The sequence below is a fragment of the Anabrus simplex genome, chromosome 7 (genome assembly GCF_040414725.1).
Source record: "Anabrus simplex isolate iqAnaSimp1 chromosome 7, ASM4041472v1, whole genome shotgun sequence".
Taxonomy (NCBI): Eukaryota; Metazoa; Arthropoda; class Insecta; order Orthoptera; family Tettigoniidae; genus Anabrus; species Anabrus simplex.
In genome coordinates, this window is record NC_090271.1 from 155,934,834 (window position 1) to 155,950,769 (window position 15,936).

At 39.4% G+C, this 15,936-nt stretch overlaps 1 protein-coding gene across 2 annotated transcripts in view; it reads right to left on the bottom strand.

Moving 5' to 3' along the window:
* Positions 1 to 10,032, bottom strand: part of Nop56 (Nop56 ribonucleoprotein) — a 247,786-nt gene extending 237,754 nt beyond the window's left edge. Inside the window, exons 1-2 of one of the 2 annotated variants that reach the window (XM_067150776.2) lie at positions 9,947 to 10,032; positions 559 to 763 (exon numbers count right to left, since the gene is read on the bottom strand). In XM_067150776.2, coding sequence (XP_067006877.2) covers positions 559 to 763; positions 9,947 to 9,949 — 208 coding nt within the window. In that variant the 5' untranslated portion in view covers positions 9,950 to 10,032. Of the gene's footprint in view, positions 1 to 558; positions 764 to 9,887 lie in introns of both variants that reach the window. The other variant, XM_067150774.2, reaches the window with a different exon arrangement.
* Positions 10,033 to 15,936: the final 5,904 nt, after the last annotated feature.

The following is a 15,936-nucleotide window of genomic DNA, read 5'->3' on the forward strand; positions in this document are numbered from 1 at the left end:
TCCCAACACTTTCCCCTTCATATTCAGACAACACCAAAGAAACACACAACAGTGATTTCATCCCTCCATATAGGGTTGGCGTCGGGAAGGATATCCGGCCGTAAAACAGGGCCAATTCCACACCTGCGGCACAGTTCGCACCCGCGACCCCACAGATGTGGGAAAAGTGGGGAAGAAGAAGAAGAAGATTACTATTAGCTTCCGGAATCTGCACGAATCTACCACTTTTACTTGGATCCAAGGACACTAATTTCCTTTTTAGGTATTCTACACCACCTAAACTCTGGAAGTTTGGACACCTATCAAAATAAAATTCTGGATGAATGCCCCCCCCAAACTGAAATCCTGGCTACGCTACTGCCTCAAAATGTACTTCAACTATTGATTACCAGCTTATGGTTTTTTAAATATAAAAATATGTTTTTGTCTCTTTTATCATCCGTCAAAATTTTGGTATTGAATTTTGATACACCCTATATTAAACAAATGGCCCTCAGAATACAGGCCAGAAAAAATTACATGACTGGTATATAACACAAAATATTAAAAGAAGCATACCTTCTGAAATAGCAAGAATGTTTTCCAATGCAGTGTTGGCCGCTTTAAATGGAGAAAAGCTCACAAGTTTAACAACACTATTGAATCTGGCTAAGTCAGAGACTGAGGCCTCGACCTGAGGTAGCAGCATGCCAATTTCTTCAAACTCTTTCACCTTGAACAAGGCATAGCCTGCAGCATGTTCAAACAGCACATACATCTGAGACTGAAACATACAAAAAAAAGTATCACTACAAGGTTTAATTCATATACTTGGACAAGGCAAGACAAAATGGAAAGGAAGGTTACAAATAATATTAACATAGCAACAGAAACCGCCTGTTGCTAATTTTTATGGATACAGCATTTTTTCATCTGTCTCTTGGCACTGGCCAGAGTGAAATGTAGCTTTTGAGTAATGTCATTCGGGGCACAACTAGCATGTTTGAGTGTTATGAAAAGTGCTACTCGTACGGTCAGCTGCATTGCAATAGTGCTTTCTTGCCCAAGCAATGGCAAACTACCCTACCGCCTCATCTTGCCCAGTATTCCTAGGTTTGATATTTCTATCAGTTTTGGGGGTGCTATTTGGGCATCCAAACCACCTTCCGGCTAATGACTTAACAAAATAGTAACAGAAAAGAGGTTTGAAATGGAGTGGAGTTTGGTGCTCCACAAGGATAATGTTTCTATCACAGATATCTTTATTCAAGAAATAATGCAGTGAGAGTAAACAAAGGGAAGACTAGTTTAAAGCAGTTCAAGTTAAAATCATTCTTTAAGAGTGCAGTGATAATAAGAAAATACAGTGTCTTGAAGACCTAAAAAATTACAAGAATATTGTGGATGGCAAGAATGCCAGGAGAGATCGTGGCACAGCGGCAACAATGTGGATGGGGCCAACAGCAAGTGAAGCAGTAGCAATGGCGGACTGATGAGACTTGCGATAAAGAAGCTCCTAGAAGATGGAAACTGATTAATAATGGACCAGGAGTCCAGGAAGAACTAGAATCTTGCATGGGCATATATAAAGAGCTTAACTGCACACGCCAGTAAGCCTCAAGTGAGGCTTGAATGCATTAATCGCAAGTGAAAGTAAGCAGTATGAGACACTTGCGAGTCCGTGATCAGCCGTTCATAGGGAGTGAGTAGGAGAGAGAGAGAGACGCACGCACGCACGCACGCGCACACGCGCACACACACACACACACACACACACACAAAACTAAAACATGAGCCTACTTGTGGGAAACATATTAACTGTAAATACCAGATCAATAAATTTAGTGATAATCCACCTGATAGTTTCCCCTATCAGGGAATCGAAAGATCATTACAAATTTCATTGTGATCTTTTTTGACAGTTATCAGTAGAGCCCGGATTGTTATGTAATTAATATAATATCACATTGCGAAATATGTACATACAGTAAATATCAGTTAAATATATATATATACTTAAAACACTAGTCTGATTTTTGTTACTGCGAGCTTGAGGGAACGGCTGAACCGACTGACATCGTAAAGCATTCTGACGAAAAATCTTGGACTGTAGATATGCAGAGTGTCTTTAAAAGCATAAACATTTCTTGCTATTTATGAACATTTTTTATAAATTTAATGCATTAATACCACTACATATTTTATGAATATGGCATTGAATTATATATTTTGTGAATTTTGCATATTTAATTACATACTAACTGAAACCCATCAAGGCGTGACGGTCAATTGAGTGAATTTTTATTGAAGGACTTTGTTATATACGACGTTCCTTGTAGTTTATTTTTTTACAATTTTCTTTACGCCGCCCCAACATAGATAGGTCTTATGGCGACAATTGGATGGGAAATAGCTAAAACTGGGGACCCGTGTTCTCCCTAGAACCTTTTTAACAGACGGACCGCCCTGTCGTTTTTACAGACCACCCGGTTAACATAACCTAGATATGTGCTAGTTCATTAATATTAATATATATTTGAGTCGTTAGGTGTTTCAAATTTAAATTTAAATACTGTAAAACTGTTTATTTAAATGACAAATCTTCATTATTGTAAGAATAATTGCATCAATTACATCAGAGTTTAAATGTTTATCTTGACTATCACAAAGTGCCATGCGCAAGCGGTGCGTGGATGACATCACAAACCCGTAAGGCACTCCACAGCAACAAAAAGGTAAGCCCCGTGTTACATGATTATTAACAAACAGTAAAACACTATAGGTTCAAAATACTCTGTCATGTCTTGTTTGTGATAACACTAAAATAGTTCAATTTTGCAGTTAATATCCGATATTATTATTACTGCCCTACATCCTATTTTCCGCCTGGCTACTCATTCCTGACACCCAGCTGGTTAAACTTTCTTGGGAGAACACTGCAGTCACAGTATTTGCCTGGTGTGAAAATGGGAAACCATGGAAAAACATCTTCAGGGCTGCCTACAGTGGAGTTCAAGCCCACTATTTCCAGAAAGCAAGCTGACAGCTACGTAACTGGAACCGCGCACACACTTGCTCGGTGCATTCCTTGTACAATTAACTTTTGGCTCTCTTGACATTGCAACATTTAACTGGCCATGGCTGAAAACTGGCACGTCCCTTCAGGTGTATATTTCAAAATATAAAAGTTGCTGTCAAAATATCTTCCAGAGGTTGTTTTTGTTCTCCAGGATTGATCTTGCAAACAGATAAGAAACTTAAATAACTTGGATTTTGTTTCAAGACTGCACGGTGTTTGTTAGGAACTCTGATGCCGATTTGTCCTGCCATTATACTACTGAGTTTCAATTTAGCATTCTCCATAACTGTCATGGATTCTTGAAGTGGAAGTCCTTTAGTTCTGTTATACTCTCTGCAATCGAAGTAAAATTGCTCTGAATGTATGCAATATAGTTCAATGTATGCACTCTGAGAATAGCGTTTTGATTCTGCTGGCTCAGGAGAAAATTAATTTAGAAGTGACTTAACCGCTTTAAAAAGTTGATTGTAGAAACTAACAGCTTGAAGCAAAGTGCTGCATCATGTTAATATAGGCTCAGGTGGTAAGACAACGTATGGTAGATGTCCTTTCCAATACTTAACTCTCATTGGGGCTTTCACAAACACTTTTTGTTGTTGATGCTATTAGTCACGTTCGTAAAATTACTTCTCACTTCTTCAAAGACACGTTGTAATGTCTGAACTAAGCGTGTTAAATGAATAGTGTTAGGGTAAAGAACTTAAAGTGTTTTAGCGAATTTCAACATATAGGCCACAGCATCTGAATACACAACAAGTACTTCATATACTTATATGCCTTCAGACCACAAAACTTTCAACTCTTCATTAACAAATCATGCACTTGTTGCATGGTTTGTTTGCTCGAGGTTTATTATCGAACAGATTAGGTGCGACTTCAAAGGGGTTTCTGGATCCAGTTTCCCAACAATAAGGTTGGCAATACAGCTTCCCAAGGTGTCTGTCGTTTCATTAACTGCGATCCAGATATAAGAGTTCTGAATACCACTTTGAACAGATCCTAATATTTCCAGGCAACACTCATCCAGATAATTCTTTCAAGTGAAGACCCGTCTGAAATTGGCCTAACACAATACTTTCCAAGAAATGAACGATATTCCGGCTCCTGAAGTTTGTTTCACGGAATGTTTGCAGCTCTCATTGTCCAACACATATCTTTAAGAAACTCACTCTTTGAACCTGATTGTCCCATTTGAGATAAGAGAACTGTTTAGAAGACACAAAATGTTTATTTGTTTGCGTGCAATGTACTACGTAAATGTTGGTCAAGTTGTGGCTTTATGGAACACCCTATAGTTTTGTTACACGCTTGGCACTGCCACTTTCCCGTCTGTTGTAAAACATTCATAGTACTCGACCACGGTCTTAGTTTGACGCATGACTAGATGTAATTGGAGCCATTTTCAACAAGTCCACTTCACATTAGTTAATAGGCTAAACAGAAAACCACTAATATACACTACTGAGCGACATGGCCGTGCAGCTGTGAGCTTGCATTAGGGAGACTGTGTCGGCAGCCCTGAAGATGATTTTCCGTGGTTTACCATTTTCACACCAGGCAAATGCTGGGGCTGTACCTTAACCCGTGAGGGGTCGCGTCCGGTCGTTTCAACCATTTCTGTTTATTTTGATCAATCCTTCCGCGAACACTGTTTATTATACCCTCCCCTCAGTACCTTTCAATGGACTCGTCCACACTTCTGTCACACCACCGTTATCCCTCTCCACTCCTTCATTGAGTGACAAGCTGCCTATCCGGTCGTTTCGTTCGCACGCAACTCCTCACGTTACCTGTCTCCAGTCTATTCAACCATAGGTGACTCATGGCGTAGACTTATTTATAATGTGGAAAGTGCACTGTTATCATTCATTGTTATGTAGAAGGAGAAGGAGCAGTGTCTAGATGTTTGTTAAATGAAATTAAATATCATTTTAAAAGTATTTTCCATGAACAGACCTTGAATATTTTTTTCAATTTCATCAGCAAAAGGCAATCTCATTATTATAATTATTATGTTAAAAAGTGTTCGTCTGTGTTTAGATAGTATTACCTTATGTTATTGTAACAATAAATAGCGTATTAAGTAAGCCTTTGGTGTTTTATTGATTTCTGGTCGAAACGACCGTACGAGACTCCTGACATTATACTCGGCATGCGACCCCTCGTGGGTTAATTAAGGCCACGACCAATTCCTTCCCAATCATAGCCCTTTCCTATCCCATCGTCACCATAAGACCTATCTGTGTCAATGAGATGTAAAGCAAATTATAAAAAATAAAACATACACTCATCAGCCACCACAACCGCAAATTCTGAGAAAGGATTAGTGATAAGAGGTGAGTCATTTAAATTTAAGAATTTCATCTTATATCCATACTGAACTGAGAACGTAAGAGAGGCCACTTAAGGGGTCCACCTTTTCAATACAAATAAATGTTATAATGGTTTAAGTTACAACATGTTTACTTGGAACTAGTTTCAACGCTATTTAGCGTCATCTTCAGCCAAAATGTAAGAAATATGCATAGGTACATACATACAAACATATACTTTACACAAAATATTATAACATCATGATTAAATAAGAGTAAAAAGGGGAATAATATAGTGAATAGATATTCGATCACAAGTTCAGAACTTGGCAGTCATTATCAAAACAAACCATGGAGGGTGGATTAAAATAGTAATCTAATTGTACAAATACGAGTAAGGACTTAACAAACATAATCTTTTAAAAATACATATAACACTTTAAAACTTTGCTTAAGTCCAAGATGAACTTGGTAGTCAAAGATTCAAATTTGTAGTCACTTTTTTCATTAAATGAGGTTACTTGTTAACTAAAAGTGTAGGGAACATTTCTTTGAGCTTTTGACAGAAACACAATATTCAATTTGCATTAGATGTTCCTCTGAGAGCTTTGAAGTTAGTTTTACATCGTGGCTGTGCTGCTCTCTGTGGTCTATTGTTTTTATGTTGCAACGTAACGTGTAAGGTGGATACCAAGTTTTTGAGCCGAGGTTTCTGCGATGTTCGCAGTTCAATGCGGGATGATCTTGGAACAAACTGGATAAAGTACTTCCTTTTCTTCTGATGTTCTGTCAATACGGCCCAAGTTATTCAAACAGATGAATTTGGAAAGCAGATGAACATCTGAAAGATGCAAAAAAGATCTCTGAGAGTGAGAATAAATACAGATGCTAGAGAAATTTAATTTAAAATGTGAACTGGAAATTCACACAGAGGTTGCCCCCGCTCGACTAGGAGTCGTCCACAGCTTGTGAACATGTGACAGTTTGAGTGCTACTGTTGTTGGGTTTTGAATTGCCATTACTGGAATGGGAGTTTGACATGACAGAGCGAAAGAACTGTAAACTCCTATGGACGTGCAAAATGTGCAAACATAAGATCATCAAGAAAAAGGCAGCAGTTGATGTGAAAATTGAAGACTTTTTTCTCAAAATGCATTTAATTTATAGATTTCCTCAAAAATCAACTAGGTGCAATGATCGAAGAGAAATTTAGACAATCAAAGAAAATACAAATTACAGAGGCAGCAAACAACAAAAGAAAAAGCCATAACACCAGAAGACTCCAATGCAGAGGAAATTAACAACCGGAAAGAGTACCCGGTTCCAAAAACACCAGGCAACAAGACCAAGAACCACATAGAATTGGAGGATAGAACTGAAACAGAACATCAGGAGGAAGGAGGAAACTCCACCCAGAGAACAAAAGTAGTAGGCAGCACTCACCAAGACCTCCAATAATAATCAGCACGAAACAAGACCAAGACCAACATGCTGTAAACAGGACTGCATGGCTGTTTTAAGATGATTAGTTAAGAAAGCCACGAAAGAAGCTGTGATCCATTTCCTGACAAAAGTTGGGATTGGAGAGGACATCACATATAAGGATCTCAACACCAGAGGTAATTTCAAAGCGTTCAAAGTTGAAATCCCTTTGAAGGAACTTGATATCACAGAGAACCCTGAGTTCTAGCCAAACAGAGTAACCGTGAGGAGATTTTGATTTTGGAGCGGTGCTCCCAAAGAGGACAAGAAGATGGAGGTTATCTCATTGAAGTCCTGTTGTGAAACACTGAGGAAATAAGAAACGCACTGCCATACATACCACAAGAGACATTAAAAGTCACTTACACAATACTTCTTACTGAAACATTTCTCATGGAACCCGTGGAGCTGCAAGCATTCTACACCACACATGCATACACCAGATCAACGGCAGGGAGACCTGCAGGAGGAGAGGAACATTGGGAGATACTGAGGTCCTGCTCAAGGAGGAAAACATGATAATTATCAGAACCAACTCAGTCACATTGATAGGTAGGCCCTACATACATTCCTCCACGACTACCTGCAAAATATATAATAGAGACAGTATCTAAGCTTACTGAATGAACCAGAAATAAGAAAAATGTAATCCTTGATGGAAATTTAAACTGCCGAATTGACAAACCCAACACTAAGGCAGACTTAAATATGGAAACCCTGGAAAATGTATAATGTCCAATAACGGACCATTTATATTGGTATTATTAGAGATCTTATTGTCCTTCGAAATAGTCCCCTCCCATAACTATGCAATGCTGAGATCGGCGATACATGTCCTGGAAACTTTACAAGAAGGCTTCCTTTGGGATGGTGTTCAAAAGCCTCGTCACGTTTCGTTGGATGTCAGGAATATCGTCAAATCTCTTTCCTTTCAAAGCGAGTTTGAGTCGTGGGAATAGGAAGAAGTCTGGAGGATTGAGATCAAGCGAGTATGGGGGATGTTCAAGTTGCACATCCCCTTGTTTGCCATGAACTATTTGACGATATTGGCTGTGTGCGGGCGAGCATTGTCATGGACAAAAAACTATGAGCCTTGTTGTGTGTACTGGGGTCATACCCTGCGTAGACGTTTCATAAAACGGGTCAAAATTTCAATGTACCATGCAGCATTCAACGTCGTTCCCTCATATAGAAATTCCTTGTGGATAATGCCTTGACGGTAGAAATTCAGTAAGACTTACATTACTTTTATAGCATGATAAGGATGTAATATGTGGGAAATCTTAAGTAGAATACCTTGTAGAGGAGAGATGTGTTTACTGCGACAGTTAAGAATCCACCCGCCGTCCCCCAGAAGTAATTTTTCTTTTATAACCTAATACAATCTATCACGCGCCATAGTCCATCGCCTAACTACGTACCAGCATTTCCACTGGGTGAGACACAATAAGATATGACGTCACTCCCAGCAATGAAGTAAAATGAATTCCGTTACCAACCCACCTACAAGAAATACACAAGTGAATGCAATGTGTAAAGAAAGAACTCTATACAACTCACCTTAATGTAGGGGAGGGTACAGCCTCATGTCAGCAGGAAAGTTCATCTTAAACAGGAACTCTGCCAAGTAGCCGACCAATGGCTTTGTCACTAACCTACCCCAACCAATCCACACCAATGGAGGTGTCACGCGGGATACTAGAGGCCTAGGGCCGCTTCGTGGCTTCTAACCTGGAGGCTTACGCCCCCAGACCCCCTTTGCTTTATCCAAACCAATGGCCTAACCAATCCAGACCAATGGCTTTGTCATGAGATTCATAAATTCAAAAGTAGCGTCGCTGCACTAGGACTAATTCTTTACATGAACAGCTGGCAGCTCTGTCTACCGCAGGATCAAGCCCTTCGCGAGATGCGAGTGAGAGAAAACAAATGACAGTGCAATCGCGCCTAGATGCATGCGCTCAAAAATGTAAGTTGTTCTGAATTTTTGCCGTTCTCGGCCGTTATTCTTGGCTTTTGAGACCGGGAGTTTCTTGAGAGAACAGCCACCTTAAAATGGCAATGGGCTGGACATACTGCTTGAAGGGAAGATGACAGACGGACACTGCTAGTATTAGAATGGAGTCCAAGAGATCATCAAAGGCCTAGAGGAAGACCGCCAGACAGATGGGACAAAGACATCAAGAGAATAGATGGTGCTACCTGGCAGAAAACTGCTCGAGACAGCTCCACCTGGGAAGTTCAGCTAAAGACTTACCTTAGTTTACGACTTCAAAAGGCCACATCATGTAATAACAGAATTGGCTGATGATGATGATGATGATGATGATGATGACATTTAGGAGTGGTTCGGTGGGTCCTTGGCAATCATCGACGAAGGCTCTTTCCTCTCTGCTACTTCAGGCATAGTAAAACATTTTTTTGTCTACAATTCCAACATGAAAACTACCTACCACAGTACCACTCATTCAAGTTCCTAACTAGTGTATTTTTAACAAAGGAGTTCTCCTTCTCCTTAACATCCCAACAGTTTGGGCTGCACGACGAACTTGAGTGACATTAGCCCTTCAACCTATTGAGGTCAAAAGTACTGTTCTTAATACACTGAAATAAAGACTAGATTCCTGCTGGGTAAGGTAGTTTTCATGAAGGTACATAAATAATAACATGTGGCTCTGAGGTAATCACAAATTTTTTCAGAGGTAACACACGCCTGAACATAAACTAACACCTCATACTGTGTACCTATGCTGCAAACAAACCATGGTTGTAAATAAATAGCTTAAATATACTCGTCGGAGAGAAAAAAAAAAAAACCCTACTGAAAAGAGGCCAATAATTTCACATAAATTCACTATCCTAGTTTAAATGAATTACCCACACCCATCATAACCGTCCAAGATTTTACTCAAATAATTTACTTTTCCTTAACACATGAAGGCATTACTACGGTTTAGAGGTTAATGGGCATACGAAACACCAAATGCATTCATTTTGAAGAATATTTAATTTAAATAAAAATTAGGGTCGCTTACCATTTTCAACTTCTATGATGAACTATCGTTCAGACAGAACACAAATAATGCTTCCTTACCATAAAACGCTATTTACTGTCACTCGACACACACGTGAGAGAGATGCTTACGGGATACAGTTTCGTTCTGTTTGTTTGGTTTTTTTTTCCTCCCACTCACTTCTCCGCAGAGTGGCCACAAGAACAAATGAAATTACCCCAACATTATTTTAAATGTATCCTAAACACTATACTAAAGTGTATTTGCACAAAATACCCTAGATTTCAAAAATACACTCATATTATAGTGTCAAATCAAATCAAAATCCCTTTATTTGCAAATGAGGTGTCTACCTCGGTGGCAAATGGTACACTAAAATACATTATTGTCAAACACTAAGTTAACAAGAGAAGAAGAAAATTTTCCTAGAATACAATATTATACAATTTACGCTAACATTTTTTCTATTAAACACACACCTCATCCTCAATAAATTTATATTGTTTACAAAATTCTACTTATAATATCTCCTGTACTTACAAACTCATATACAGTATGTGAAATTACTTCTAATAATACTATACAACTGGTATAAGATTAAAATTAACATTGCATTTATTTATTTATTTACCCATTTTGAAACCTAAGTAGCATTACGACCTGCTGTGTCTTAACCAGAGCCCCTTTTGCCACCACTTTTCAGAGTTCCTGAAGGGCCTTCACAGCTACCGTAGCGGTCCCAGGGCCCTCGAAGTCCCTACTGTACTTCACCCTAGTGATGGGTCGTTCATGAACGAACTGACTCTTTTGAACGACTCATTGGAGAGAGCTAGCTCAGAGCTAGCTCTCTCAATGAGAGTCGACTCTTGTAAGAGCTAGCTCCCTCCTTGCTCCTTGAGAGCTAGCACGAGCCGACTCTTTTATCAACAGCTAGTCGTTCAATTACGAGTCGACTCTTGCATGAGCTAGCTCCCTCCTTGCTCCCTGAGAGCTAGCACGAGCCGACTCTTTTATCAGCAGCGACTCCAAGAAAGAGCTAGCTCGTCACATCGACTCTCGTTCATTTCTAGCCAATGCCATGCCTCAGATAATCACGTGACGTACTGAAGCCGCTTTCTTTTTTATAGGCTGCCCAGTCTAGCCTCTTCCCGCATTCAGTCAGTGCTCTGAGTGCAGTGCTTCTGGTCTGTTTGTTAGGTACGTTTTTGTGCCATAGTTCTGGCAACTTGCAACGTAACGAAACAATGAAATGAAATAAACAACATGTTATTGAGCAATACTTACCTGTTCACTTCCTGTATGCACTCATAATCTATGAAGGATGTAGGGCCTAGTATAGATCCAGTAGGTTAGGAGCAAATAAACGACACGAAGTTCGGGTTAACTAACCTCAACTAAGCACGAACAAACAGTCGCTATCCAGAATACTGAATATACCACTCGGCAAGTAGAAACGGCGTAGTTTTATTCTGTCTGAAATAATTAAGAAATACTCTGACAAATCCTCATCTGTTTCTTAAATGAGTTCGTAGTTATGAATTAACATATTGCCAAAATCTTTCGGTTTTACGGTACAGTGGATAAAATAATATACCGTAGTTTTAAATCGAATTAAGGCAAATAGAAAATAACACTAGTTTTGGCTTTAAAATATAGGCTAAATAACTTATACCAACGTGTATAACGCAGTACATTTTCAAATAATTATTTATTGACGTGTAAGAAGTCCGTCTCCTTAGCTGGATGGTCAGCATTGAGACCCTCGCTGCAGAGGGTCCCGGATTCGATTCTCGGCCAAGTCGGGAATGTAATTCTTCTGGCTCGGGAACTGGGTGTTTGTGTTTGTCCCAACACTTTCCTCTTCATATTCAGACAACACACCACAATACCAACCACCATAGAAACACGCAATATTGATTACATCCCTCCGCATAAGGTTAGCGTCAGGAAGGACATCCGGTCATAAAACAGGGCCAGCCGGGCTGAGTGACTCAAACGGTTGAGGCGCTGGCCTACTGACACCAACTTGGCAGGTTCGATCCTGGCTCAGTCCGGCGATATTTGAAGGTGCTCAAATACGTCAGCCTTGTGTCGGTAGATTTACTGTCACGTAAAAGAACCCCTGCGGGGCTAAATTCTGGCACCTCGGCGTCTCCGAAAACCGTAAATGTAGTTGGTCGGACGTAAAGCCAGTAACATTATTACTTATTATAAAACAGGGCCAAATCCACATTTGCGGAACAGTTCGCACCCGCGAACCCACAAGTGTGGGAAAAGTGGTCGAAGCGGAAGAAGAAGAAGAAGAAGTAAGTTTAGATAGTGTAAGGAATGCCAATATATCGAACATATACGACTCATACGGTTTAATCGTTCTTGAAAAAAAAAAAAAAAATAGAAGAGAGTGTGACCATACTGTACACGAAAAATAGGCAAAATGCTATGCGTACTGTAGTATACTTGGTTATATGTACATTTGTGCTGATAGTAGTTTCCATTATTTTCGTTAAAGATCGCATTTAATCAGTTATGTTTCCTACGCTGCATTAATGAATGAATCTGTTGTCCCAACGCGGAGTGTCAAGTGAGAAACTTTCTGCAGCTCCAGTCGAAAGAGGATATTCTGATGACATCTTTTGAGTGAAATGTAAACTACGTGAACAAGAATAGAAATTCTTCTTATGCTTATCTGGATTGCCGGGGTCGAACGGAAGTATTGCCAATATCTCGAACATACGTCCCGTACGGTGCATTCAATCTTGAAAGACATCATTTTAAGGAGAATGGAACTTAGGCAAAGTAATATTAGATGTTATCAATCAACACTGTATATTTGTGACACGTTTCTCCGTTACTGTGTATAAAACTTTATCATTGGATTAATTGCGAATGTTGGCAGCGATGTACATTTGTTTTATTCCAAGAGTAGCGTACCAAACTGTACATTGTTTTGCCATCTGTTGTGTAAAAGGTGAACTATCTCGCACCATCTCGCTCCTTCAAATAAAAACGGGAGTCATGATTAATCTAGAAGATGTAAAATCACGCTATTTTGGGCGTTTCTGAATAAAAAACTCATGGCTTAGTGTATACTATAGTAACTTACATCCCATTACATTCTTAAACAATTATTTATTAACGTGTAAGTATTGCCAATATCATGAACATACGTCTCGTCACGGTGCATTCAGTCTTGAAATGCATCATTTTAAGAAGAAAGGAACATGGGCAAAGTAATATTAGATGTTATCCATTAATACTGAATATTTGTTAAACATTTCTTCGTTACTGTATATAAAGCTTTATCGTCAGATTATTTGCCAATGTTGCCAGGAGTGCATTTGTTTATTTCAAGAGAAGCTTTCTGAACTAGACGTTGTGCTGCCATCTGTTGTGGAAAATATAAACTATTTGCGCTATATCGTTCGTTCCCGGAAGTCATACAGAGCGACCGGAAGTCATGAAGAGCGACCGGAAGTCATAAAGAGCCGTCTGCCCTAAACCGGATGAACGAATGAACGAACAAACCTGGAGCGGAGAGCGGCCTCTGACTTCCTGGCTCGCTCCTACCTTTCCGCTCCCTGGAGTCGACTCTTTTGAACGACTCTCAGTTAGGAGCGGGAGCGAATGAGCTAGCTCCCTCAAAAGAGCTAGTTCGACCCATCACTACTTCACCCCTACAGGCAGTCCTCTACTTGCGCTGTCCAAACTCCATAGACCAGGGGATGGAATTAATTTAATCACACACATTTTTTATTTACAATATCATGCACTGGTCGAATGCCCTCTAATATTTCATTTATTTTATCTGATGCTGTTTATTCTCTTCTTGAATATCTGTACAGATTTTGGAAAAGGATCAAGCACTACCCCTGGTAAACTGTTCCACTCCTTCACACCCTTCCCAGTGAATGAAAATTTACCCCAATCGCTCCTGCTAAAATTCCTTCTAATTTTATACTTACGGTCAGCTCTGCCAATATAATTCTTTTCCAACTGAAGCCTCTCACGGATTTCTCCCCATGCTTCTTCTCCTGTATAGGCTCTGTATAATCCTATAAGTCTAGTTTTCTTCCTTCTCTTACTTAAAGTTTCCCACCCAAAGTTCCTCTACCATTTCAGATACACTACTTTTTCTCCTGAAATCCCCTGTTACAAATCTTGCTGCTTTCCTCTGCACACTATCTATTTCTTTTATTAGGTATTCTTGATGAGGATTCCAAACACTGTTTGCATATTCCAATAACGGACGAACCATACTTAAGTAACTTTTTTCTTTTAATTCTTTGTTGCATCCTTTAAGTAGCCTCATTATGACATGTAACGATCTGTATGCTTTCCCAACAATGTCATCAACATGCCCCTTCCAGTGCAAATTACTTTCAAATCTTTTGGGATAACTACCTCATCCAAAGTATATTCAAATTCAGTTTTAAAGCTCCTGTTTGTAAATGTTTTAACAGGTGATTTGCCTCCATTAACCTTCATATTATTTTCTTCAACCCATTGTTGGATACGGTCAAGGACCCTTTGTAATTCTGAACAATCCTCAATGTTATTTATTTCCCTACAAACAATTACGTCATCTGCATACAATCTTATTTTTGATGTTATATTGTTCCCTAAATCATTTCTGTATATTAGAAAAGTAACGGACTTTCTCTTCCTGTGATATATTATTTCCTACTTCGACTTTCTGAACCCTTGAGTTTAGAAATGTTCTTATCCAACGTATAATCCTTAAGGCCGGTCTCCACTGATTAACATTTAACAACAACATGTTAAATGTTAAGGCCCGGTTTCATCAACACATGTTAGTACTTAACAAGGTGTTAAAACATTTTAACATCCGATTAAAGAAAATTTGCGTTTCATCAACGACTGTTAACATTAACAAATGTTAAACTGCGTATTAAAGTTAACATCAGCAATTTCCAATGTTAAATGGCTAACATTAGCATTTAGCAACCTGTTCCACTGTTCCAAAATGGCTGCTGTGAATCTCGCTTTCGATGCGGAATTGCTCTATTTAGATCTTTTACAAAACAATCCTAATCGAAGAAGAGTTCAGCGACGTAATGACTTCGAAAATTTGACGGATGCGGAATTTCTTCATAGATACAGGTTATCGAAAATAGTCGTTGCTAAGGTTGTTGAAGAAATTCGAGTGAGGTTGGAATATCCTACGAAGAGAAACTTACCTCTTTCTCCAATGTTGCAGGTACTGACAACATTACGATTTCTTGCTACTGGTTCTTTTCATGTAATGGTCGGAGACAATGCTGGAATTTCTAAAGCCACTGTTAGTAGAGTTGTTTGTCGAGTGTCTGCAGCAATAGCATCCATGAGAAGGAGGTATGTAACATTCCCTTCAGTAGAAGAACGTCAGCAAATTATCCGCGACTTCTATGAAGCAAGTCGTTTTCCTGGTGTTCTAGGTGCAATAGATTGCACACATGTAAGAATCCAATCACCTGGAGGCAATAGGGCCGAAATATATCGTAATCGGAAGGGATATTTCTCTGTTAATGTTCAGGTGATAAGTGACCCTAACCTCCAAATCAGGGATATAGTTGCTAGGTGGCCTGGTTCTGTACATGACAGTACAATATTTAATAACTCCCACATCAGAGCACAGTTCGAAATGGGGACAATTAATGAAGGGATTTTGTTAGGTGATAGTGGATACCCACTAAGAAAGTATCTGTTAACTCCATACTTACATCCTGAAGGAAGACCTCAAAACCGCTACAACATAGCGCATATCAGGACACGGAACTGCGTGGAAAGGATGATAGGGGTCTGGAAAAGAAGATTTCCTGTTCTCAGCCTGGGATTACGAATCAAATGCCAGTCAGCCTTAACCATTATTGTAGCGACAGCTGTGTTGCACAACATCGCAGTGCTGACTAGAGATGAACTTCCTCCAGATGACTTACCATTATACCAATACATAAGGCAAAGGGGAAATAGGAATGAAAGGATGGAAAATCATCCCATTGAAGCTGATAATGAACACACAGCAGTAGCGTATAGGAATTCAATTGCTCAACAACACTTTGCTTGTAAGTAC